This window comes from Heptranchias perlo, chromosome 35, assembly GCF_035084215.1.
Source record: "Heptranchias perlo isolate sHepPer1 chromosome 35, sHepPer1.hap1, whole genome shotgun sequence".
NCBI lineage: Eukaryota > Metazoa > Chordata > Chondrichthyes > Hexanchiformes > Hexanchidae > Heptranchias > Heptranchias perlo.
This window is the reverse complement of record NC_090359.1, coordinates 22049975-22077881: the sequence shown is the minus strand read 5'-3', so window position 1 is coordinate 22077881 and position 27907 is coordinate 22049975. Positions and strand designations below refer to the sequence as shown.

The window sequence follows — 27907 nt, the reverse complement described above, 5'->3', positions numbered from 1 at the left end:
AGGGTTCGATAGGGTAGACGACTCAGCTTGTGATGAGACCAAAACTAGGGGTCAGAAATAGGAACATAGGAACATAGGAACAGGAGTAGGCCATTCAGCCCCTCGTGCCTGCTCCACCATTTGATAAGATCATGGCTGATCTGTGATCTAACTCCATATACCTGCCTTTGGCCCATATCCCTTAATACCTTTGGTTGCCAAAAAGCTATCTATCTCAGATTTAAATTTAGCAATTGAGCTCGTATCAATTGTCGTTTGCGGAAGAGAGTTCCAAACTTCTACCACCCTTTGTGTGTAGAAATGTTTTCTAATCTCGCTCCTGAAAGGTCTGGCTCTAATTTTTAGACTGTGCCCCCTACTCCTAGAATCCCCAACCAGTGGAAATAGTTTCTCTCTATCCACCCTATCTGTTCCCCTTAACATCTTATAAACTTCGATCAGATCACCCCTTAATCTTCAAAACTCTAGAGAATACAACCCCAATTTGTGTAATCTCTCCTCGTAACTTAACCCTTGAAGTCCGGGTATCATTCTAGTAAACCCACGCTGCACTCCCTCCAAGGCCAATATGTCCTTCCGAAAATATAAGATAGTCACTAATAAATCCAATCGGGAATTCAGGAGAAACTTCTTTACCCAGAGAGTGGTGAGAATGTGGAACTCGCTACCACAAGGAGTTGAGGCGAGTGGCATGGATGCATTTAAGGGGAAGCTGGATAAACACATGAGGGAGAAAGGAATAGAAGGATATGCTGATAGGGTGAGCTGAAGTAGGGAGTGAGAGGCTCGTGTGGAGCATTAACACCGACCGGCATGGACCAGTTGGGTCGAATGGCCTGTTTCTGAGCTGTAAATTCTATGTAATTTTCTGAACGGTGGGGATGAGGGGGGCGGAACAGGTTGATTTGTAAGTGTTGAAAGAAATAGAAAATAGTTTTGCAGTGATTTGTCTTAAAAATATAACTTGTTACTGCCAGTGTTGTAATATTTGAAATCATTTCCTCAGGTACAATTGAGTTGTCTTCACTTGGCTCAACGACGTCTGGACCCACATCGACACTGTACGAGTCTACCACAAGGTAACGAAGAGAAAAGTCCTCGAGATCAATCCAACCTTGCAGCCGGCATTCCTCGACCCTCGACCCCCAACTGCTTCCGTTCCGCGGGGAACCACAAGCCCTGAATATCCCACGGACTCTCTGCCGCCCTAATTTTTGCAGCGGGCGTGGCAGCGCTTAAATGGGGTCCGCGGCGGCAGAACGTCCCAGGAAATTCAGGGCCTATATCAGTGTTTCTGGGGTATCCTTATCCGCCCTTGGCTTTAATAGCCTGCTGTGAAAGAGTTAAGCCGCAGAGCATTGGAAAACTTTTCCATGTGTCTGCTTCCCTGTGTGGCAATTTTTCTGATATCTCACTTGGATTAGACTTTCAATGGACTTTGCTCATTCTTGACTTTTCTTCCTCTTGCCCATTTCCCACCCTAATCCTCTGATCAGAGTTCAAGTTTAATTGCCTGATTGCACCCACACAATTGACACCTTTCATGTTCTTTACCAATCTCCCATTCTCAAATGAGAACACGTCTCTCTTTCTCAGCCTTTCCTCAATCTTCAACAGATCAAGCCCCACTCCAGAGATTTGAGCACACAATAAGAACATAAGAAATAGGAGCAGGAGCAGGCCATTCGGCCCCTCGAGCCTGCTCCGCCATTCAACAAGATCATGGCTGATCTTCGACCTCAACTCCACTTTCCCGCCCGATCCCCATATCCCTTGTCCAAAGTGAATGACCTCACACTTCCCACTGAACTCCCATTTGTTGAGGTCAAAGATCGTATTGGACGGCGGAGCAGGCTCGAGGGGGCCGTATGGCCCACTCCTGCTCCTATTTCTTATGCCCTTATGCCACAGTTTTGCCCACTCGCTTCATCTGTCTTTGTCCCTTTGCAATGTCCTGCTCCCTCCTGCGCGACTTACACTGCCTCCCAGCTTAATCTCACCTGCAACCTTGGATATACGACTCTCTACTTCTTCATCCGTGTCATTGATAAATAGAGTGAAAAGCCGAGGGCCCCTGTGCAGATTCCTGGGGGACACCACTTGTCACATCCTGCCAATCAGAGTATGTAACCTTTATCTCTTAACTCAATTGTTGACCATGGCTGCTTAACTACACAAGTGGAGCTTTTGCCTTTTAAGGGTATGTACTGGTCTTGTAATCATCTAAAATCTTGCTGCCCCGCACCCTAACTCGCACCAAGTCCCGTTCACCCGTCACCCCCTTGTGCCCGCTGACCTACATTGGCCAATTCTCATCCTTGTTTTCAAATCCCTCCATGGCCTCGCCCCCTCTCCCTATCTCTGTGACCTCCTCCAGCCCCGACAACCCTCCGAGATCTCTGCACTCCTCCAATTCTGGCCTCTCGTGCACCTCTGATTCTCATCGCTCCACCATTGGCGGCCGTGCCTTCAGCTGCCTGGGCCCTGAGCTCTGGAATTCCCTCCCTAAACCTCTCCGCCTCTCTCTCCTCCTTTAAGACGCTCCTTAAAACCTACCTCTTTGACCAAGCTTTTGGTCGCCTGTCCTATTATCTCCTTATGTGGCTCGGTGTCAAATTTTGATGGATAATCGCTCCTGTGAAGCGCCTTGGGACGTTTTACTACGTTAAAGGTGCTATATAAATGCAAGTTGTTGTTGTATAGTGCCAACTACTTCTTTAAATACCCCCCAGTGTTTGTCCGTAGGTTAACCTGTCAACAGTTCGCAATGGGACGTCCCGAGGACGGGATCGGGCGCTATATAAATGAAAGACCATCCTTATTTTCAGATGGCGTTCACAGCTGGAATGCTCTTTTGATCTCGGTTATGGGTGTTCCAGGAATGCGCAGCTGTTGATAAGGTTTACTGTATTTTCTCGGGCTTTAAGGTTGCCTTTAAGAGTGATCTGATTTCATCCTTCTGTTTTCACGCAGACCCTCGCATCTTCTGGATTGCTATTCAGACGGCCCAGTAAAAGGTACAGTCCATTGTACAATCGACAGGGGGGGACTCCCGTCAGAACTGAATCGCAGCAGCTCCTGACCAGACCATAAAAAAGAACACTCACCAGTTCAGGCGGCACCTGTGGAGGGAACAGCAGTGGGGCGGGGGGGGCAATATCTTGGGTAATGGGATCATAGGAACATAGGAACAGGAGTAGGCCATTCAGCCCCTCGTGCCTGCTCCGCCATTTGATAAGATCATGGCTGATCTGTGATCTAACTCCATATACCTGCCTTTGACCCATATCCCTTAATACATTTGGTTGCCAAAAAGCTATCTATCTCAGATTTAAATTTAGCAATTGAGCTCGTATCAATTGCCGTTTGCGGAAGAGAGTTCCAAACTTCGACCACCCTTTGTGTGTAGAAGTGTTTTCTAATCTCGCTCCTGAAAGGTCTGGCTCTAATTTTTAGACTGTGCCCCCTACTCTTAGAATCCCCAACCAGCAGAAATAGTTTCTCTCTATCCACCCTATCTGTTCCCCTTAATATCTTATAAACTTCAATCAGATCACCCCTTAACATTCGAAACTCTAGAGAATACAACCCCAATTTGTGTAATCTCTCCTCGTAACTTAACCCTTGAAGTCCGGGTATCATTCCAGTAAACCTACGCTGCACTCCCTCCAAGGCCAATATGTCCTTCCGAAGGTGCGGTGCCCAGAACTGCTCTCAGTACTCCAGGTGCAGTCTAACCAGGGTTTTGTATAGCTGCAGCATAACTTCTGCCCCCTTGTACTCTAGTCCTCTAGATATAAAGGCCAGCATTCCATTAGCCTTATTGATTATTTTCTGCGCCTGTTCATGACACTTCAATGATCTATGTACCTGAACCCCTAAGTCCCTTTGGACATCCACTGTTTTTAACTTTTTACCATTTAGAAAGTACCCTGTTCTATCCTTTTTTGATCCAAAGTGGATGACCTCACATTTGTCTACATTGAATTCCATTTGCCACAGTTTTGCCCATTCACCTAATCTATCAATATCCCTTTGCAATTTTATGTTTTTATCTACACTGCTTACAATGCCACCAATCTTTGTGTCATCGGATCAGGCCCAGCTGTGATGCCTCCATGGTTGAATGGCCTACTTATGCTCACTGCCCAAGATTAACACATGGAGGGTGGCCACTCCCGCAAGATACTGGAGGACGACAAGTGCTTGTGCAACCAGACCCCGGCAAGGAGTCCCCACTGTCAGGAGGGGAGGGGTAATTAGCAGACAAGGGTAATTGAAGAAACAATTCAGCTGCTCCATTGCTCAGTATTTAGGGCCCAGTCTGTACCCTTTTCAACCTCTTGTCACGAAGCCTGGACCATCTCCTTCAACGAGCCACGCTGTCCACAGTCTCTGGGGGTGGGGGGCTCCTCCACTGACACCACAGATGTTGTTCATTGATTAACCCCGCCCCCCTCTCTCATGAAGGCCACTTTCCGACTCAGGGATGCAGCTCGGGAGTCTGAAACTCTCGTGTCGTGACTCAGTGGGTCGCACTCTCGCCTCTGAGTCAGAAGGTCGCGGGTTCGTCGTCCCACTCCAGAGACTTGAGCACACAAGCACGATATTTCCAGTGCCAGTACTGAGGGAGTTCAGCGCTGTCGGAGGTACCGTCTGTTCAGATGAGAGGTTAAACCGAGGGCCCCGTCTGCCCCTCTCAGGTGGACGTAAAAGATCGAAGGAGAGCAGGGGGGAGTTCTCTCTGGTATCCTGGGCCAATATTTATCCCTCAACCAACATCACTAAAAACAGATGCACTGGTCTTTTATCACATCGCTGTTTGTGGGAGCTTGCTGTGTGCAAATTGGCTGCCGCATTTCCTACATTACAACAGTGACTACACTTCAAAAGAAGTGCTTTGGGATGTCCTGAGGTTGTGAAAGGCGCTATATAAATGCAATTTCTTTCTTCTTAGCCCCGGTTCACTCCTTGCTTTCCGGAGTTGCCTCATTGATATCAATAAGTTTGACATGAACGCGATGTGCCCAGGTTACCTGTTTGAGGTGAATGTTATTTTCCACCTGCAGATTACCTCACGCGCTGTGACTTTAATGACGATGCCCATCCCTACTGCGACTGGGTCCAATCGGCGACCACTGACGATGGAGACTGGAGGAGAACCAGCGGGACGACACACACCGTACCATCGACAGACCACCCCGCCCCGTGGGAGAACGGGAGCGAGACGGGTAGGATTGTGAAAGATGTGGGAGGGGAGATTTTCGGTTTTCGGCCGTTGCGGCACGGGGCGCCCGTCCAAGGCCTCGGTCGAGCGGCCAACTGCGGTCGCCAAACCTGCACTCCGCTCATGCCCGCCGGTTTTGTGAGGCGGAAAATCAGCCGACTTCTGCATGGAGCAGGTCGGCCGGAATGACCCGTCCAGGGTCGGGGTGGGGGGGCGGTGGGAGCGGAGAGGTTCCTGGAGGTGGGGTGGGACGGGGTAACGGGTGAGAACGGACCAGCATGAATACTGCTCCTGTTCGTATAGTTGGAGCACTGCGTTCAGTTCTGGGCACCGCACCTCAGGAAGGACACATCGGCCTTGGAGGGGGTGCAGCGCAGATTCACCAGAATGATACCAGGGCTAAAAGGGTTAAATTATGAGGACAGGTTGCAGAGACTCGGCTTGTGTTCCCTTGAATATAGAAGATTAAGGGGTGATCTAATTGAGGTGTTTAAGATGATTAATGGATTTGATCGGGTAAATAGAGAGAAACTATTTCCTCTGGTGGGGGGAGTCCAGAACAAGGGGGCATAATCTTAAAATTAGAGCCAGGCCGCTCAGGGGTGATGTCAGGAAGCACTTCTTCACACAAAGGGGAGTGGAAATCTGGAACTCTCTCCCCCAGAAAAGCTGTTGAGGCTGGGGGTCAATTGAAAATTTCAAAACTGAGATTGAGAGATTTTTGTTCGGCGAGGGTATTAAGGGTTAGGGAACCAAGGCGGGTAGATGGAGTTAAGATACAGATCAGCCATGATCTGATAGAATGGTGGAACAGGCTCGAGGGGCTGAATGGCCTCCTCCTGCTCCTATGTTCTCAGTTCTGGTATCATCCTTGTAAATCCTTTTTGCACCTTCTCCAGTGCCTCTATATCCTTTTTATAACATGGAGACCAGAACTGTGCCCAGTACTCCAAGTGTGGTCTAACCGAGGTTCGATACAAGTTTAACATGACTCCTCTGCTTTTCAATTCTATTCCTCTAGAAATGAACCCCAGTGCTTTTATTTCAATGACTGACTGAATAAGATGCTCTGTGTACATTGCATTGGGTTATTATCTGGTCTCTCAAACAGGCTACTACATCTACCAGGACATCAGTAGCTTCTTTCCCAAGCAATTTGTCCGTCTGGAGAGTCCGATTGTGAACGTCAGCGAGGACGTTTGTGTCGAGTTCTCATATCACATGTACGCGGCATATGATAACGGGACAACGCTCAAAGTTCTGGTCAGGGACAGCAATCAGGAGACGCTGCTGTGGAACCGGACGATGCCACAGAGCCACTCCTGGCTATCGGGAGGAGTCACCGTCCCGGTGCGGACGGCCAAGCAGATTCAGGTGAGGGACCACTTTTATTACCAAAGACCACTGAATCTCTTCCGATCTGGCCCAGCCCCCACCCGGCAACCAATTCACTGCCCAGACATCAACAGGAGAAAGAAAGACTTGCATTTATATAGCACCTTTCATAACTGCAGCAGCGGAGAGAGGTGGCCGGGCAGTTCAAAGCCAGTAGTATAATTGCTGGCTGCAGCGCAGGAAGAAATTGAATGACCTTGCCAGGACTGCCAAGTAGAATGGGCTTATACTCTCTGGAGTTTAGAAGAATGAGAGGTGATCTCATTGAAACATATAAGATTCTGAGGGGGCTTGACAGGGTAGAGGCTGAGAGTTTGTTTCCCCTCGCTGGAGGGTCGAGAATGAGGGGGCATCGTCGCAGGATAAGGGGTCGGCCATTTAAGACTGAGTTGAGGAGGAATTTCTTCACTCAGAGAGGTGTGAATCTTTGGAATTCTCAAACACAGAGGGCAGTGGATGCTGAGTCATTGAGTATATTCAAGGCTGAGATCGATAGATTTTGGACTCTAGGGGAATCAAGGGATATGGGGATCAAGTGGGAAAGTGGAGTTGAGGTCGAAGATCAGCCACGATCTTATTGAATGGCGGAGCAGGCTCGAGGGGCCATATGGCCTACTCCTGCTCCTATTTCTTATGTTCTTATATGATTCCTCTTCATATCTTTCTTACTCTCTACACAGCCCCACAACGCTGGTCTTTAGCCTCAGCACCAGCAATCCTTCCCTCTTCCATTCACAAGCCTCTCATCCAATCACAACGGGACACTTCCGTACACCTTCTTCTGATTGCACTCAACACCTGCTAATGTCCTCACAACGACTCCCCCCCACAACACTTCAAGAAAGAAAGGAAGAAAGAACTTGCATTTATATAGCGCCTTTCCCGACCTCAGAACATCCCAAAACACTTTACAGCCAATGAAGTACTTCTGAAGCGCAGTCACTGTTGTAATGTAGGGAATGCGGCAGCCAATTTGCGCACAGCAAGATCCCACAAACAGCAATGGGACACTGACCAGATCATCTGTTTTAGGTGTTGGTTGAGGGATCAATATTGGCCCAGGACACCGGGGGGAACTCCCCTGTTCTTTGAATAGTACCATTTAATCTTTTACGTCCCCCCCGAGAGGGCAGGCGGAGCCTCGGCTCCCTTCCCTGACGGACATTAGTGAACCACTTGACTTTTTAACGACTGCTTTAATGGTCACGTTTTTTCCAATTCAGTTTCTTAACTTGCCATGGGGTTGAGGGGGGGTGGGATTTGAGTCACTGGTCCAGTATCTGTACCCAACCTAATGTCAACCATGATTTCAACATGATCTCCGCTGGGGAAACATAAATCAGGCAGTTTTGATAACGGGCAGCTGATGCCACTTTCACGCCCGGGGTGGCAAGTTGGAAATAGCCCCCTTTGGTGCCCAATGTTCATTCTCCGTGGCTGGTGGGCGCCCTCTTTGACTGGGACTCAGATAGTGTTGCTGGGAGTCTAACACCTTCATCCTCCAGATACCAGACACCCCCTGCCCTGACGATCGATCCCTGCTTTAAGGCCACTTCCCCCACCCCCGGCCTCCCCTCAATGACCGTCACGGTTTCTTCTTTTTTTGAATTTGCCGACAGATTATCTTTGAAGCGGTCCGAGGCCAAAGTGAAGATGGTGACCCTGCGCTGGACAACGTCGCTATAACGACCGGGCCTTGCTTCTGTGAGTGAAAATCAAGCCTTGACTTAAGGATGGCAGTGGTGAGGATGGAAACACTGGGGTAGATTTTCCAATTGACACCCGGGCGTGAAATTGGCATTGCCAATTGGCCGCCTGTTATAGAAACCATCTGATTTTTGTTTCTGTTGAAGTCAATGGAAATGCCAATCGGTTTCTATCAGGCGTGGTGATTGGCAATGCCAGTTTCACAACTGGGCACCAATTGGAAAATCTACCTCATTCTATACCGCACAAATTTTGTGACTGGGGTTCCCATACTCTGGGGATCAGCAAGGGGACGATAGTGGGAGCACCTCACGGTTACCAGACATATATTGATTTACCAGAACATTATTTCTGTTGCAGTCTGCCATGGTTTTTCTTTGATTATCTAAAGTTAGGACCGGGGACGGGGCGGGTTGTCCCTCGGTGCACGTCAATATTTGCAGGGACTTCCTGGGGGTCTCTCCACATCGCGGGTGATGATCATGGTCCATCTAGTTCGTCGTCTACCACCCTGGTAGTCATATGATACAACAATAATGGGAGTTGTCGACTAATCTCGGCAATCAATCTCTATCAATTAGTCTACAACAGATCCAGACATGAGGTGAGGAAAACTCCCAGTGGTTGGAGAGCTTTGGGAGTCATCGGTCCATCGGAGTAAACTAGCAATGAACATAAAAACTGACTGCAAAAGCTTCTATAAATATGTCAAGAGAAAAAGATTAGTGAAAACAAATGTAGGTCTCTTACAGTCAGAAATGGGGGAAATTATAATGGGGAACAAAGAAATGGCAGAACAATTAAACACATACTTTGGTTCTGTCTTCACAAAGGAGGGCGCAAATAACCTGCCAGAAATGTCAGGGAACCAAGCGTCCAGTGAGAGGGAGGAACTGAAGGAAACCAGTATTAGTAAAAAAAATAGTGCTCGGGAAATTAATGGGGCTAAAGGCTGACAAATCCCCAGGGCCTGATAATCTACATCCCAGAGTACTAAAGGAAGTGGCCCTGGAAATAGTGGATGCATTGGTGATCACCTTCCAAAATTCGATAGAATCTGGAACAGTTCCTACAGATTGGAGGGTGGCAAATGTAACCCCACTATTTAAAAAAGGAGGGAGAGAAAAAACAGAGAATTACAGACCAGTTAGCCTAACATCAGTAGTGGGAAAAATGCTAGAGTCTATTATAAAAGATGTGATAACAGAACACTTGGAAGGCATTAATGGGATTGGACAAAGTCAGCAAGGGTTTACGAAAGGGAAATCATGCTTAACAAATCTACTGGAGTTTTTTGAGGATGTAACTAGTAGAATAGATAGGGGAGAACCAGTGGATGTGGTGTATTTGGATTTTCAGAAGGCTTTTGATAAGGTCCCACACAAGAGGGACCTGATCAAAATTCCCCCCAAGCACATGGGATTGGGGGGAATATACTGGCATGGATTGAGAATTGTTTGACAGACAGGAAACAGAGAGTAGGAATAAACGGGTCATTTTCCGGGTGGCAGGCAGTGACTAGTGGGGTACCGCAGGGATCAGTGCTTGGGCCCCAGCTAGTCACAATACAGAATGTGGAGATGCCGGTGATGGACTGGGGTTGACAATTGTAAACAATTTTACAACACCAAGTTATAGACATGCCATGTCTAAATAAAATTGCTGGACTATAACTTGGTGTTGTAAAATTGTTTACAATTCACAATACAGAAAGCAGTGGAGGCCAAGTCATTTGATGTATTCAAGAAGGAGAGAGATATATTTCTTAATGCTAAAGGGATCAAGGGATATAGGGAAAAATCGGGAACAGGGTACTGAGTTAGACGATCAGCCGTGATCATTTTGAATGGCAGAGCAGGCCCGAAGGGCCGAATGGCCTACTCTTGCTCCTATTTTCTATGTTTCTATGGTCCAAAGTCACCTCCCAAGCCTGTTACACTCACCACATGCCATGTCTCAAATGATTCATAAACTGGATCCCAAAATGAACGAAAGTGTTCAAAGAAAATGAAGAAGAAAAACCAATCCATTCCTTCTCCATGGCCCCGATAAATTTCCTCCCGGGTTCCTCGCGGTCGTGTCCTGGAGATTAATTTCCGGTGAGAGATAACCCTGGCGGGTTGGCAACCTTGGTTGGAACGAGAGCAGCATTGACTCACTGTGTTTATTGCACTGTTCTGCACAGCTTGTGTCTACGGCTGTGATTTTGATGTGGTGGACGACCTATGTGGATGGACCACGGAGACACACGTTGGTGATGCAGACGACTATGGCTGGCAACAGTGGCTTGGCCAAACAGAGACCGAACATTCTGGCCCTAATGACGACTTCTCCAAGCCTGGCTGTAAGAAAACATTTTTCGAATTCATTCTCGGGATGTAGGTGACCCGAATTTTTCGGGTTCAAACATATAATTCTGTGAAAGTGAGTGAAACACGCACGTGCGCACACGCATATACACGCACACACACGCGCACACATGCCTGCGCACACACATGTGCACGCACACTCATGCATACACACACGCACATATGCACACACACATGCACATATGCACAACATATATGCACACAACGCAAACATACACATGCACAACATACACATTCGTGTGCACGTGTGTGTGGACACGTAAACAGACACAACGCACGCATAAACACACACACAAGTAACACCCCCACTCACCTAATCATTAGTAGAGCAATGGGCAGAGGTGTGAAACCCTTTAACAGACGCTGCCTGAAGTCTATCCGTCCTCTTACAGTTGGTTACTACATGCTGCTTGAGTCAGCGAACAATAAACCAGGACACAAGTTCCATTTGAAGAGTCCGTCTGTCAACTCCCCCCAGTGCCTTTCTCTGACTTTCTACTATTACCTGTACGGGACGGCAAAAACAATGGCAATAAATGTCTACACACTGCAACAAGGCAAGTAGGAACCTTCCATTCACATCCAGGACTTGGCCCTTCTCTCCAACTTGTGCTTGGCTCCCCCTCCCTTTTTCACCCACCTCTCCCTCCCTTGCTTGCTTGCCCTCCCTCCCTCTCCCTCCCTCCCTCTCTCCCTCACTCTCTCACTCCCTCTCTCCCTTCCCCTCTCTCTCCCTTCTCCCTCTCACTTCCTTCCGTCGTTCTCTCTATCCCTCATGCTCTCTCTCCCCCTCTCGCTGACATACTCCAGTGAGACCCCCTCCGTTTAGCAGGCCAATGACACGTTCTTATGTTCTTGTTTGGCACAGGAGCATCTTCAGAAAGCCTGTTGCTGAGCATTGAGGGCGACAAGGGGCAGCAATGGAGAAAGGCGGAGGTTGTTCACTGTGGAGCTTTGCCGGTTCAGGTAAGTGGGTGAACCAGAGGTCCGGGGTAGCTCTGGGGTGGTTCCCGGTGGGGTGGCAAACGGGCATTGATTAGGGTGCCACTGCTGCTCTTAAGCTCGTTCCGACAGGTTGCCAAGCCTGCCAAGTGCTCAGTGCCACTCCATGCGGGCAACCGAGGCCCAATTCATGCCGATCTGAACCTCGGACCTGCCTGCATCTAATTCGATTCTTTCCAGTTTGTTATAGAAGGAGTTCGAGGAGAGACGGCGGCCTCTGACATTGCCGTGGACAAAGTCTGCATCTTCACCTGCGACGGTAAGGAAGTAATCTCTCCAACCTCTCCCCCGGCTCGGTCAGTAAGTACACTGTGGAACTCGGCCGCACAGAGCCGGAAGGTTCCGGGTTTGCGCTCCGATCTGCGCTGAGACGGCTCTTACCACGGGCCTTATCGCTCCTGGGCGAGATGGGGTGGGTGAATCAATCAGGTCTTCCCACTCGTATTCTCAATCCAGCGACCTCTGCTGGACAGGGTACGTGGACATTGGAAAAGGCAATGAGATCGGGGCCTATATCGGGCCATCTCAGCCCCCAACACCGGGGATGGGTGTTGACATCTTGTTATCGTAACCCCGAGGGAAGGCCCCGCATTCTAGATTGTTCTCCAATTTCTGAGGAGGTACAAAGGCTTTGTCTCCAACAACTAAAGACCCTCCCCGCCACACACCAGCAAAATGCACGAGGAGGTTGGTGTAATCTGTCCTTTTTTTACTGTTAGTCTTTTCTATTGTCAAACAGGGCCAGCGCCTTCAACGATGGACCCACTGACCACAGCCCCATCAATAGCTACAGGTCTCCCAACCACAATAACTATTACAAGCCTCCAAATGACTACAGACCCATCGACAGAAATTACTAGTGACCCACAGATGACTACCGCAGCCAACCCAACAACAGCAATCACCACTCCACCAACAACAACCAGAACCATCTCAACAGCACCAACCCAAGGTTCATCAACAGGTAAGACAAATGGTCCCAGTTACGAATTGTTCTGTTATTATAAGGTATGAAGCTTTTAAGATTCCAGCCTGAAACTCATTGCAGGCTCTCATAGTATGCTACAGCACAGAAGGAGGCCATTCGGCCCCTCGTGCCTGTGCCGGCTCTTCGTCATTTTATACTCAATTCATCCAAAACCCTCCATTAGATGCGAGCCAGTAACTTACTGGGACTCTCTCCCAGGTGCAACGCAAGTCTAGTTGTAGGTTTAAGCTTGTGGTGGACGACTAACTTTACAATTAAACAAATTGAAAGAATCCAAGTTGTCCATACTGTCCATTTCTCCAATGTTTATCTCCAAAGCAACATGGCCCTGATTTCTTCCTTTCTGTTATAACAACAACTTGCATTTATATAGCGCCTTTAACATAGTAAAACGTCCCCAAGGCGCTTCACAGGAGCGATTATTAGACAAACAAAATTGACAGTCAAAGAAGGCGATATTAGGACGGGTGACCGAAAGCTTGGTCAAAGAGGTAGGTTTTAAGGAGTGTCTTTGAAGGAGGTCGAGAGATAGAGAGGGAATTCCAGAGCTTAGGGCCTGGGCAGCTGACGCACGGCCGCCAATGGTGGAGCGATTAAAATCAGGGATGCAGACGAGGCCATACCTGGAGGAGCGCAGAGATCTCGGAGGGTTGTAGGGCTGGAGGAGGTTACAGAGATAGGGAGGGGCGAGGCCACGGAGGGATTTGAACACAAGGTTGAGAATTCTAAAATCAAGGCACTGCCTGACCGGGAGCAAATGTAGGTCAGCACGGGGGGTGATGGGTGAACGGGACTTGGTGCGAGTTAGGATACGGGCAGCAGAGTTTTGGATGGTATGTATGGGTTAAAAACCAGGTTCACTGACAGAAAAGGCCCAACTTCTTTTGATAAATAACCAAATATTATTATTTGGGCCTGATATCTGAAGAAGGGGCTACTTCATTCACTACAAAAATCTAGAAAGTTTCGATTGTCTGTTTGCGGGATTGGCAGCTCTTTTGGAGTTTAGTGGGCACCTTTTTAAATTAGATTTTTCCCCGTTATTTTTTTTGAAAAGTATTTCTCAGCCTGTCTTATAAAACTGAGTCGACCATCTGAAGCCATCAAAGAGAGAGAGATAGCCCCGAGAGAACATAGGAACATAGGAACAGGAGTAGGCCATTCAGCCCCTCATGCCTGCTGTGCCATTTGATAAGATCATGGCTGATCTGTGATCTAACCCCATTATTATGTGGTTTTTAAAAATTCGTTCATGGGATGTGGGCATCGCTGGTAAGGCCGGCATTTATTGCCCATCCCTAATTGCCCTTGAGAAGGTGGTGGTGAGCCGCCTTCTTGAACCGCTGCAGTCCGTGTGGTGAAGGTTCTCCCACAGTGCTGTTAGGAAGGGAGTTCCAGGATTTTGACCCAGCGACGATGAAGGAACGGCGATATATTTCCAAGTCGGGATGGTGTGTGACTTGGAGGGGAACGTGCAGGTGGTGTTGTTCCCATGTGCATGCTGCCCTTGTCCTTCCAGGCGGTAGAGGTCGCGGGTTTGGGAGGTGCTGTCGAAGAAGCCTTGGCGAGTTGCTGCAGTGCATCCTGTGGATGGTACACACTGCAGCCACGGTGCGCCGGTGGTGAAGGGAGTGAATGTTTAGCAACAAACCCCCATGTAAAGGTTATTCAGGGACTTAGGGGGGTAATTTTAACTTTGGGCGATTGTGTAAGACGGGCGATATCGAATTGACCACTGATTGTAGATCCTGCACGACTTTTCCTTCCACTGACTTCACTGGAAAGGAAAATCAGACCGGGTGTATAATGGCCGGCAAATTCTATATCACCCGTTTTCACACCATCACCCAAAGCGAAATTAGTCCCCTTGGGCGCTAAATTGGGCCGTGTAACGCCCATTGTTTCGGCGCTACACGGCCTCTCCGACATCCAAGATGACATCTTAGATACGCATGCACATTTCCAGCGTGACGTGCGTTGGACGCCATTTTGGTATTGGAGTTAGCGCAGGCGCAGATAACGAATGCTGGAATCGTGTAATATAGGGAGAAAATGGCTTCAATCAGTGTGCAACGCTGATTTAAAGTATAGACACCATTTGGGACTTAACAACCATCTGAACGTGTCTCAGAGTGCCTGGAGGACCCCCCCGCACCGGCACTATTTAAAGGGACAGTGCAGGATTTACAGGTTAGTGGCTGGATTATTGCTTCTGGCTGCCGAGACATTTGTAACTGTTTTTGGAGGTCTCCTAGACTTGAATACTAGGACGTGGGGACATAGCCTAACATTTAGAGCCAGGACGAGCAGGAGTGAAGTTAGGAAATTCTTCTACATGCAAAGGGTGGGAGAAGTTTGGAACTTCTGCAGATGGCAGTTGATGCTAGCTCACTTGCAAATGTTAAATCTGAGACTGATAGATTTCTGTGAACCAAGGGTATTAAGGGATATGGGGCTAAGGCGGGTATATGGAGTTAGGTCACAGGTCTACCATGATCTCATTGAATGGTGGAACAGGCTCGAGGGGCCAAATGCCACTTGCTGCCTCCTGTTATGCGCCACCTTCTCCTGCAAGAAAGTGGGACGTGTGTCTGGGTGATGTGCCTGTCATGGTTGAATAGCTAGTGTATGTGGCCTGTGAGTTGTGGGTGGGTGGCTTGAAACAGTGGTAATGTGTAAGAGTGGGAGGAAGCATCTGGTTGGAAGAGTTGTGTACTGATGGAAAGAGTTTGTTGGTATTTGGGTGATGAGGGGTGTGGTGTCGTTGGCAGGAGACGCCACTTGACAGTTGACCTCACTCACCTTGACCACTCATGTCAAAGCATTGATCTTCTTCCTGTACTGCATCCATGTTCATGATGCTGTGCGCCTGGCATTGACTTTGTCCTCCGCTGCCTCCCACTGCCTCCCACTGCCTTTTGGATATATGTCTGGAGGGCCTCTTGGACCCCCCTCCCACCCCCCACGGATATAGGATGTCCCTCCTTCTGTCCACCTCTTGCTCCAAGGTCTCCAGTGCATCAGCAGAGAACCTTGGTGCACAGACTCTCTCAGGCCTGGTACCAACTCGGATCGACAGATTGGTGAGGTCTGACATGCAGATTGGAGGATGTGGGATTTAGTAGTGCGCAACCTTTATTCAATGTTTTACCATAACTCATCAGCGTGTAAACATAGGGACGGGATCTGCATCTGTGTTTTATCTGTGCGATGTCTGATCTCCGTTCCGACTCCATGCAGACAGTAGACTGTTATTTTCAGCAAATAACATGTACCAGCTACCTTTAAGAGCTTTCTAAGAAACATCCGCCCTTTAAGAGATTGAGCTCCCCTGGTGGTGGAAAGTGCAAATTGCATTGATTTCTCTTGCAAGGCACTTCACAGAGGCGTAATCAGACAAAAGACAAGGCTGAGGGGTGACCTGATAGAGGTCTTTAAAATTATTTAAGGGTTCGATAGGGTAGACGACTCAGCTTGTGATGAGACCAAAACTAGGGGTCAGAAATAGGAACATAGGAACATAAGAACAGGAGTAGGCCATTCAGCCCCTCGTGCCTGCTCCACCATTTGATAAGATCATGGCTGATCTGTGATCTAACTCCATATACCTGCCTTTGGCCCATATCCCTTGATACCTTTGGTTGCCAAAAAGCTATCTATCTCAGATTTAAATTTAGCAATTGAGCTCGTATCAATTGCTGTTTGCGGAAGAGAGTTCCAAACTTCTACCACCCTTTGTGTGTAGAAATGTTTTCTAATCTCGCTCCTGAAAGGTCTGGCTCTAATTTTTAGACTGTGCCCCCTACTCCTAAAATCCCCAACCAGTGGAAATAGTTTCTCTCTATCCACCCTATCTGTTCCCCTTAATATCTTATAAACTTCGATCAGATCACCCCTTAATCTTCGAAACTCTGGAGAATACAACCCCAATTTGTGTAATCTCTCCTCGTAACTTAACCCTTGAAGTCCGGGTATCATTCTAATAAACCCACGCTGCACTCCCTCCAAGGCCAATATGTCCTTCTGAAAATATAAGATAGTCACTAATAAATCCAATCGGGAATTCAGGAGAAACTTCTTTACTCAGAGAGTGGTGAGAATGTGGAACTCGCTCCCACAAGGAGTTGAGGCGAGTGGCATGGATGCATTTAAGGGGAAGCTGGATAAACACATGAGGGAGAAAGGAATAGAAGGATATGCTGATAGGGTGAGCTGAAGTAGGGAGTGAGAGGCTCGTGTGGAGCATTAACACCGACCGGCATGGACCAGTTGGGCCGAATGGCCTGTTTCTGAGCTGTAAATTCTATGTAATTTTCTGAACGGTGGGGATGAGGGGGGCGGAACAGGTTGATTTGTAAGTGTTGAAAGAAATAGAAAATAGTTTTGCAGTGATTTGTCTCAAAAATATAACTGTTGTTACTGCCAGTGTTGTAATATTTGAAATAATTTCCTCAGGTACAATTGAGTTGTCTTCACTTGGCTCAACGACGTCTGGACCCACATCGACACTGTACGAGTCTACCACAAGGTAACGAAGAGAAAAGTCCTCGAGATCAATGCAACCTTGCAGCCGGCATTCCTCGACCCTCGACCCCCAACTGCTTCCGTTCCGCGGGGAACCACAAGCCCTGAATATCCCACGGACTCTCTGCCGCCCTAATTTTTGCAGCGGGCGTGGCAGCGCTTAAATGGGGTCCGCGGCGGCAGAACGTCCCAGGAAATTCAGGGCCTATATAAGTGTTTCTGGGGTATCCTTATCCGCCCTTGGCTTTAATAGCCTGCTGTGAAAGAGTTAAGCCGCAGAGCATTGGAAAACTTTTCCATGTGTCTGCTTCCCTGTGTGGTAATTTTTCTGATATCTCACTTGGATTAGACTTTCAATGGACTTTGCTCATTCTTGACTTTTCTTCCTCTTGCCCATTTCCCACCCTAATCCTCTGATCAGAGTTCAAGTTTAATTGCCTGATTGCACCCACACAATTGACACCTTTCATGTTCTTTATCAATCTTCCATTCTCAAATGAGAACACGTCTCTCTTTCTCAGCCTTTCCTCAATCTTCAACAGATCATAGGTTCAAACTCCACTCCAGAGATTTGAGCACACAATAAGAACATAAGAAATAGGAGCAGGAGTAGGACATACGGCCCCTCGAGCCTGCTCCGCCATTCAATAAGATCATGGCTGATCTTCGACCTCAACTCCACTTTCCCGCCCGATCCCCATATCCCTCGATTCCCCGAGAGTCCAAAAATCTATCGATCTCAGCCTTGGATATACTCAATGACTCAGCATCCACAGCCCTCTGAGGTAGAAAATTCCAACAATTCACGCCCCTCTGAGCGAAGAAATTCCTCCTCATCCCAGTCTTAAATGGCCGTCCCCTTATCCCGAGACTATGCCCCCTAATTCTGGACTCTCCAGCCATGGGAAGCATCTGCTCAGCATCTACCCTGTCAAGCCCCCTCATAATCTTATATGTTTCAATGAGATCACCTCTCATTCTTCTAAAGTCTAGTATTGGCTCAATCTACTCAACCAGGCTGGCACTTCAGTGCAGTACTGAGGGAGTGCTGCACTGTCGGAGGTGTCGTCTTTCAGACGAGATGTTGATGTAAGGCCCCCTACCTGCTGGTGCAGGTGGAAGTTTACGGTCCCACGACACTATTTGAAGAGCATGGAGTTCTCCTGGCGTCCTGGCCAATGTTCCTCCCACAGTCATAAACAGATTATCTGGTCTAAAAACAGAAAATGCTGGAAAGGGCTCAGCGGGTCAGGCAGCATCTGTAGAGAGCGAGACAGAGTTAACGTTCAGGTCGATGACCTTTCATCAGAACTAACAAAACAGACTCTGTTTCTCGCTGACCTACATCGGCTCCCGGTCCCCGATTGCCTCCATTTTAAAATCCTCATCCTCATGTTCAAATCCCTCCATGTCCTCGCCCCTCCGCCCCAATCTCTGCGACCTCCTCCAGCCCTACAACCCTCCGAGATCTCTGCGCTCCTCCAATTCTGGCCTCTTGCGCATCCACCACTTCCTTCGCCCCACCATTGGCGGCCGTGCCTTCAGCCGACTGGGCCCAAAGCTCTGGAATTCCTTCCCTGAGCCTCTCCGCCTCTCTCTCCTCCTTAAAACTACCTCTTTAATCAAGCTTTGGATCACCAGTCCTAATATCTGCTCCTTTGGGTCAGTGCTAATGTTGTGTCCGATTACGGTCCTGTGGAGCGCCTTGGGGATGTCTTTCTACGTTAAAGGCGCTATATAAATGCAGGCCGCTGTTGTTGATGGTGATGTTTGCTCCATTTTCTTGGGTCTTGAGGTTCCATTGAAGGATCAGCTGATTTCTTTCTTCTGTTTTCACACAGATCCCCATGGCTTCCGGAGTGTGACATAGTAAAAGGTACAGTCCATTCACTCGATCTACATAGGGGGAGTGTCTCCTCCAAACTCAAACGCAGCGGCCTCCTGATCAGGCCACGCCATAGCGCCTTCCACCACATTCCACCGCAGCCAATCGTAGGAACAGGAGGAGGCCATTCAGCCCCTCAAGCCCGTTCCCCCATTCCATTAGATCATGGCTGATCTATATCTCAACTCCAATCCTTTCCCTGCACAGCTGCCTCACATTTGCTGAACCTCCCAGGTTGTCACTCAGGACCGTTCAAAATCCGAAATAAATATCACTGATGATTTATCACTCGACCAAGCTCCGTCATTAGTTATAATCAATTTCGAAGTAATCAATTATTGTTACAATCAGCCGAATATCCAAGGTATCAATGAGTTGCATGATCGAGACTCTGGGGCATTTAAGCCTTCAGTTCTGGTCAACAACTAGAAGCCTTGCAAGCCAGCAATTCCTGAGTACTAACTCTGCAGAAGGCTGACACTCCCAGTGCAGTACTGAGGGAGTGCTGCACTGTCGGAGGTGCCGTCTTTCGGTTGAGACGTTAAACTGAGGCCCCGTTCGCCCTCTCAGGTGGATGTATAAAATACCTTGGCACTATTTCGAAGGAGAACAAGGGAGTTCTCCCCGGTGTCCTGGGCCAATATTTATCCCTCAACTAACATCACTAAAACAGATTATCTGGTCATTATCACACTGCTGTATGTAGGACCTTGCTGCGTGCAAATTGGCTTTAGGTGGTTTATAGATAGAATAACGGATACCCGGGAGTGAGTTACAGGCTGGAATCTAATCAAGGGGTTCGGGGGGTTTATATATAGAATAACAGATACCCGGGAGTGAGTTACAGGCTGGAATCTAATCGAGGGGTTCGGGGGGGTTTATATATAGAATAACAGATACCTGGGAGTGAGTTACAGGCTGGAATCTAATCGAGGGGTTCGGGGGGGTTTATATATAGAACAACAGATACCTGGGAGTGAGTTACAGTCTGGAATCAAATCGAGGGGTTCGGGGGGGTTTATATATAGAATAACAGATACCTGGGAGTGAGATACAGGCTGGAATCTAATCGAGGGGTTCGGGGGGTTTATATATAGAATAACAGATACCCAGGAGTGAGTTACAGGCTGGAATCTAATCAATGGGTTCCAATGGATGCCGCAATTGCAGTTCTCCAGTGGACCCACCATCAATTTTCCTCTCTCTTCTGAAAGCTTTGAATCCAGTACTTTATCCAAGCTGCCGGGCTTTGTCAGTGAAACTGGGCCATGAGCGTCAGTGGGCTATTGAACCATGGATAGCGTCACCACTGAGCCTCATCCTGTTGTCACCTGATGTCCACACATGCGCACATCCCAGCAGGGGGGGTGTCAGTGGGCAGAGATCCGGGGCTGTATCCCTGGCTGATTTCCCCGCTGAGGTGAATAGATCCCACCCCCGTTCCACCACCAGGTGAAATCTGCAAACTCAGGCTGTGATCTTGTTCCTTTTATGAAATGAGATTAGTCATGATATTTCTCTGCCTGCAGATTACATCACCCGCTGTGATTTTAACGATAACCTGAAGCCCTACTGCGACTGGACTCAGAAATGTGACACTGACAACGGAGAATGGATCAGAACAAATGGGGAGACGCCCAGTGCACATACTGGACCCTCCAGTGACTATCCCGCACCATGGGAGGAGGGGCAGAAGAAGGGTAAGAATGTGAAAAGTAAACGCTGCCTGTACTGAGAAGTGATAGCAATGTGAGTTACAGTAAACTGCACACAGGCTGCACCAATACACCTCTCAGTTATAGTGGCACAAGGGATAGAATCAGCACAATATCCTTGAGCAATACTGTACCATGTGACTTTTAGTGATATTACATCATGTGACATTTGCTGATATTGCACCATGTGACATTTGCTGATATTGCACCATGTGACATTTGCTGATATTGCACCATGTGACATTTGCTGATATTGCATCATGTGATATTTGCTGATATTGCACCATGAGACATTTGCTGATATTACATCATGTGACATTTGCTGATATTGCACCATGTGACATTTGCTGATATTGCATCATGTGACATTTGCTGATATTGCACCATGTGACCCTCCCTGCAGCAATACCTGGTAATATTGCACCACGTGACACCAGTGGCATCATATCACATGACACTACAGTGATACCGTATCATATGACTTACCAACTGAGTGATATTGTACCACACGGCATTTACTGCAGTGATACTGTATCATGTGATCTAGTGACGCTGCACTACACGACTCTTATGAAAGTGATATTGTACCTTACAAGCACGGCTGGATTGAGAACATTTGGGGTTCCCTCTGCAACCCCTGCACAACAGAGCCGATCCATTAAAAGACAAACGTGTGGTAAAATACAGGAAGGGATAGGCTGGTAGAATGTTTACACCCTGCATTGATAATAAAGCAAATCATATCACAATATATTACACTGATCCAGCGGTTTTGGGCAGTGAGGTTTTACTCAGGGGGTCCCATATTTGGTCGAGGCCCCCTGGAGATGGGCCTATGGGCTAATCCGGCCCTGTCCACAGGAGTGGCATTGTGCTTTAAACAATGTCGCAACTTTTATCTCAGTGAGTTGATGGAACAAACTATTTCTATAACAGTTATTATCTCGTCTCCCCAACAGGCTACTACATCTATTTGGAAACCAGTAACTTTGTCGCCAAGCAATTTGTCCGTCTGGAAAGTCAGACCCTGAACGTCAGCGGGGACGTGTGCGTTGAGTTCTCGTATCACATGTACGGGGCGCGTGATGACGGAGCCATGCTCAAAGTTCTGGTCGGGGATGGTCCGCGCGAGACGCTGCTGTGGAACCGGACGATGCCGCAGAGCCGCTCCTGGCTGTCGGGAGGGGTCACCGTCCCGGTGCAGACGGCCAAGGACATTCGGGTGAGGAACCATTTTTATTACCAAATTTGTTTAAGTGTCAGCCTTGGCTCGGTGGGTAGCCCTCTTGTCTCTTGCCTCTTGCGTCAGAAGGTCATGGGTTCAAATCCCACTCCAGAGACAAGCACAAAATCCAGGCTGACACTTCAGTGGAGTGCTGCATTGTCAGAGGTGCCGTCTTTTGGATGAAGTGTTGAACTGAGGCCCTCTCAGGTGGAGGTAAAGGATTCCCTGGTACTATTCAAAGAAGAGCAGGGGAGTTCTCCTCAGGGACCTGGCCAATATTTATCCCTTCACTTAAAAAAAAAAACAGATGTTCTGGTCTTTATCACATTGCTGTCTGTGGGATCTTGCTGTGCGCAAATTGGCTGCCGCCTTTCCCACATTACAACAATGACTCCACTTCGAAAAGTACTTTGTTGGCTGTGAAGTGATTTGGGACGTCCTGAGGTCGTGAAAGGTGATATATAAATGCAAGTTCTTTCTTCCTTTGAAGGTCTTTGAACCGGTACTTAAGGCATTTTATATCAGAGCGGAAGAAGGTGCAGAGCGAGGAAAGGCAACGTCCCAAATAGTCGACTCCATTCAGAGCTCGTGTATAATGATTCCGTCGTAAACATCCAACCCCCTCATTAATCTACCTTAATGAACAGGAAGCTCATTATCCAGCTGGAAACGAAACCTCAAGCAGCGTTATTAACACCTCCGAAACCTTCTAAACCCCCCGCCCGCCCTCTCTCAGCAAGTATCAAACCGACTCTTCCTTGCAAGTGCCCGCCAATTAATTCCCTTCTCCAGTCTGCTCGTCATGTCCACCACCCTGTGGGAGAAATAAGCCGTCATTCTATCCTCTACCTTTGCCTGAGGCTTGTGAGTTTGTCTCCTCGAGTCCTGTGCTCACCCTCCAACTGAGACAGCTTCAACCTCATCTGCACCTTTCATAATTTTTGGAGACGTTAAACCGAGGGCCCCGTCTGCCTCTCTCGGGTGGACGTAAAAGATCCCACGGCCACTATTTCGAAGGAGGGCAGGGGGAGTTCTCCCCTGGTGTCCTGGGCCCGATATCTATCCCTCAACCAAGACTTAAAAGAACCCAGATTATCCGGCTAATATCTCATTGCTGTTTGTGGGATCTTGCTGTGCGCAAATGAGCTGCGGCGTTTCCTACAATGAAACAGTGACTACACTTCAAAAAAAAAGTACTTCGTTGGCTGTGAAGCGCTTTGGGATGTCCTGAGGTCGTGAAAGGCGCTATATAAATGCAAATTCTTTATTTGTGCGCATGAGACTGGCAAAGTATGGCCTCTTTCTTTGCAGCTTCCGAGAGGTTTGCCCTTCAATTGGGTCCCTCTCGCAGCCGGTCTCCATCGGCAGCTTGAAGCTCCAAATCCCCCAGGCCGGAGAGGCCTGCGGCTGAATTCCCAGGCCCTTACCACCAGCACTAGGCCCTGCCAGGAGTTGGCCTGTTTCTGGACTGCCCCCGCCCCCCCCCCCCTCCCCCACCAACGGCAGGCCACTTAAATAACCCGGGACAGGAAGCAGGGGCGATCTCGGGGCTGGCCCACTTCGGGTAGGCTGCTCCTGTTTACTGCCCGGGTGGGAATGGCCTAATTTCTGTGACCAGCACGAGCCACAACAACAACAACAACAACAACAACAACAACAACAACGTGCATTTATATAGCGCCTTTAACGTAGTAAAACGTCCCCAAGCCGCTTCACAGGAGCGTTAATCAGACAAAAGGCGATATTAGGACAAGTGACCAAAAGCTTGGTCAAAGAGGTAGGTTTTGAGGAGCGTCTTAAAGGAGGAGAGAGAGGCGGAGAGGTTTCGGGAGGGAATTCCAGAGCTTGGGGCCCAGGCAGCCGAAGGCACGGCCGCCAATGGTGGGGCGAAGAAAATCGGGGTTGCGCAAGAGGCCAGAATTGGAGGAGCGCAGAGATCTCGGAGGGTTGTAGGAGCTGGAGGAGGCTACAGAGACAGGGAGGGGGGGGGCGAGGCCATGGAGGGATTTGAGAATTTTTAATTTTCTCCTGCTAATAACCCTCGTGGTTTCTTTTGCCGATAGGTTATTTTTGAAGCAGTCCGAGGTTTAACTGAAGCAGGTGACACTGCGCTGGACAACATTGCTGTGACGGCCGGGCCCTGCTTCTGTGAGTGAAATTAAACACAAGCCTCATACGTATTACACGTTCGCACTGACTGACTGGCACCGTGAGGGTGGACGTGTTGGACGACCAATGGCGAGAGAATGGGGGTGGGGGTGGGGGGCGGGACTCCATGTCATGAAATCTCCAGGAATACATCCAACCAGAGTTGGCAACCCCAAAGTGGGGGGAGGAGGGGGAAGAGATCAAATTCATAACTGCATTCAATACATCTGGTAGCTTGTGGGTTAGTATCAGGAAAGGCCCTTAAGAAAAGACATTCTTGCTCTCGAGGCAGTACAAAGAAGGTTCACTCGGTTAATCCCGGGGATGAGGGGGCGGACATATGAGGAGAGGTTGAGTAGATTGGGACTCTACTCATTGGAGTTCAGAAGAATGAGAGGCGATCTTATTGAAACATATAAGATTGTGGAGGGGCTTGATCGGGTGGATGCGGTAAGGATGTTCCCAAGGATGGGTGAAACTAGAACTAGGGGGCATAATCTTAGAATAAGGGGCTGCTCTTTCAAAACTGAGATGAGGAGAAACTTCTTCACTCAGAGGGTAGTAGGTCTGTGGAATTTGCTGCCCCAGGAAGCTGTGGAAGCTACATCATTAAATAAATTTAAAACAGAAATAGACAGTTTCCTAGAAGTAAAGGGAATTAGGGGTTACGGGGAGCGGGCAGGAAATTGGACATGAATTTAGATTTGAGGTTAGGATCAGATCAGCCATGATCTTATTGAATGGCGGAGCAGGCTCGAGGGGCCGATTGGCCTACTCCTGCTCCTATTTCTTATGTTCTTATGTTCTTAAGGAAGGTTACCGCTCTCCTTACCTGGTCTGGCCTACATGCGACTCCGGTCCCAACTATGTGGTTGATTCCTAACGCCCTCCAAAGTGGCCTGACAAGTCTCGGAGATGCCAGGGCGACTCGGGACGGGCGATAATCGTGGCCCACATTCTGAGAACAAATGAGTTAAAATTAGACCTTCTGGCCTGGTGGGTTGCAGCAGGGAAAGCACCATCTTCACCAAGTGCGTCGGCACTGATCCCAAGAACAAACGATGGGCTTTCCCCCAGCGCAAGCCACACAGGGCTACGGCATTCCCATCACTGGACACATGCGGGCTTGTAGCTCCCTGAGCTCGGCACTGGGACAGACTCTGGAGTCTGGTAGTGAGACAGACCCTGAGTTTATTAGCGAGACGGCCCCTGCGTTTATTACTGGGACTGACCCTGAGTTTATTAGCGAGACAGATCATGAGTCCGGTAGTTGGATCAAGGATTTAGCTGTCGATGGACCCACTGCATTCGAAAGACTCACTCTGCACACAGTTAGAACAAGAGCAGCATTGACTTACTGTGTTTATTGCACTGTTCTGTACAGCTTGTATGCACGGTTGTGATTTTGATGTGGCGTTGGATCTGTGTGGATGGACCAGCGAGACATATCTTGGTGATGCAAACGACAAGGGCTGGAAACAGTCGAAAGCCAGCACGGACCCCGACCACACTGGACCCACTGACGACTTCTCCAAGCCTGGCTGTAAGAAATGCATCTTCTGCTCCTACTCCCTGTTGGCAAATCTTCTCTTTTAGCATTTAATTTGTTTAACCAAAAGCATTCTGACTTCTTTACAATAACAACTGGCATTTATACAGCGCCATTAAAGTAGTGAAACGTCCCAAGGTGCTTCACAGCAGCGATTAACATCAAACCAATTTTGACACCACGCCACATAAGGAGATATTAGGATCAGGTGACCAAAAGCTTGGTCAAAGAGGTAGGTTTTAAGCAGGATCTTAAAGGAGGAGACAGAGGCGGAGAGGTTTAGGGAGGGAATTCCAGAGCTTCTGGCCTGGACAGCTGAAGGCACGGCCGCCAATTGTGGAGGAGTTAAAATCAGGGATGCGCAAGAGGCCAGAATCGGAGGAGCGCAGAGATCTCGGAGGGTTGTAGGGCTGGAGGTGGTTACGGAGATAGGGAGGGGGCGAGGCCACGGAGGGAATTGAACATGAAGGGGAGAATTTTAAAATCGAGGCGTTCCCGGACCGGGAGCCAATGTAGGTCAGCGAGCTCAGGGGGTGCTGGGTGAACGAGAGTTAGGATACGGGGGCGGCAGAGTTTTGGATGAGCTGAAGTTTACGGAGGGTGGGAGACGGGAGGCCGGCCAGGAGAGCATTGGAATAGCGAGTCTGGAGGTAACAAAGGAATGGATGAGGGTTTCAGCAGCAGATGAGCTGAGGCAGGGACGGAGACGGGGCGATGTTACGGGGGTGGAAGTAGGCGGTCTTGGTGAGGGAGAGGATTTATTCAGAGTTCCCTGTCTGTGAGTTATTTTCTCCTATTCCCTTAGTGTGTTACATGCCATTGACTATCCTCTCAATGTGCGCCAGGTCAAATTGGTAGCCCAGAAAACAGGCCCTAACCAATTTCTTCCCCAAACCCCCCCCCAATTCCGGTGAGTTTTAGACAGACTCGAATGGAAGTGCACCCTTTACATCCAATTTAACCAGGTCCGTTCATCAGCATCATTTCAGGTGTACGGCTGAAGGGGAGAGGGGACCGAGGAGTGACGGGCAGGAAAGGAAAACCCAAAGGAGTAGGCCATGGAGCTGCCCAGCACCCTGCTCAAGGGCCGGTGAAGTGGAGGTGATGCCGCACGAGGTATTTTCGAGGAGGGTCGCCCGCTGTGCCGCTCTACAGTGCCAGTCCCATGGGCCGGCATTGCAGCAAGGGGGTGGACCAAAGTTTGAGGCACGGCCGACCATTACCGTCCCGGCATGCGCTCGCCCTAAGCTGCACGGTGGCCGCAGGTGTCCCTTGCAGCTGATGGCACTGCTCTACATCTGCCTCCCCGCTGACTCGGAGCCTGAGAAGACAGTTCCCCTCCACGGTCACTGCCAGCTCGGTGCTCCAGGTTAAGAATATACAAACATATAAAAAATTGACGGGCAGGAACCGGCTGGCCCATTAGGCCTCCCACATCCACATCCATGTAATCACCTGGGAAATACTAAATAAACCAGACAAAAAATCCACAGGGCCAATAAAAGAAAGAAAGACTTGCTTTTATACAATGCCTTTCACGACCTCAGGACATCCCAAAGTGCTTTAGAGCCAATGAAGTACTTTTATGCTGTGTAGTCGTAGTCACTGTTATAATGTAACAAACACGGCAGCCAATTTGCGCACAGCAAGATCCCACAAACAGCAATGTGATAACGACCAGATAATCTGTTTTAGTGATGTTGGTTGACGGCATAAATATTGGCCCAGGACACCCTGCTCTCCTTCGAATAATGCCATGGGATCTTTTACGCCCACCTGAGAGGGCAGACGGGGCCTCGGTTTAACGTCTCACCTGAAAGACGGCACCTCCAACAGTGCAGCACTCCCTCAGCGCTGCACTGGGAGGGTCAGCCTAGATTATGGGCTCAAGTCTCTGGAGTTGGGCTTGAACCCACAACCTTCTGACTTAGAAGAGTAATAGAATAATGGGCAGAGGTGTGAAACCCTTTAACAGACGCTGCCTGAAGTCTATCCGTCCTCTTACAGTTGGTTACTACATGCTGCTTGAGTCAGCGAACAATAAACCAGGACACAAGTTCCATTTGAAGAGTCCGTCTGTCAACTCCCCCCAGTGCCTTTCTCTGACTTTCTACTATTACCTGTACGGGACGGCAAAAACAATGGCAATAAATGTCTACACACTGCAACAAGG

The 27907-nt window shown here is 48.7% G+C and overlaps 1 protein-coding gene across 1 annotated transcript in view; it reads left to right on the top strand.

Annotated features, from left to right (window-relative positions):
• Nucleotides 1-27907, top strand: part of LOC137302306 (zonadhesin-like) — a 155229-nt gene that overhangs the window by 44257 nt on the left and 83065 nt on the right. The window contains exons 30-46 of the mRNA XM_067971946.1: nt 1007-1079; nt 2974-3017; nt 5070-5231; nt 6339-6601; nt 8242-8326; nt 10515-10673; nt 11091-11255; nt 11567-11664; nt 11881-11959; nt 12440-12664; nt 17144-17216; nt 19054-19088; nt 20627-20797; nt 21772-22034; nt 24101-24185; nt 25570-25728; nt 27742-27906. Of these exons, the coding sequence (XP_067828047.1) occupies nt 1007-1079; nt 2974-3017; nt 5070-5231; nt 6339-6601; nt 8242-8326; nt 10515-10673; nt 11091-11255; nt 11567-11664; nt 11881-11959; nt 12440-12664; nt 17144-17216; nt 19054-19088; nt 20627-20797; nt 21772-22034; nt 24101-24185; nt 25570-25728; nt 27742-27906 (2304 nt within the window). The remainder of the gene's footprint in view (nt 1-1006; nt 1080-2973; nt 3018-5069; nt 5232-6338; nt 6602-8241; nt 8327-10514; nt 10674-11090; nt 11256-11566; nt 11665-11880; nt 11960-12439; nt 12665-17143; nt 17217-19053; nt 19089-20626; nt 20798-21771; nt 22035-24100; nt 24186-25569; nt 25729-27741; nt 27907) is intronic.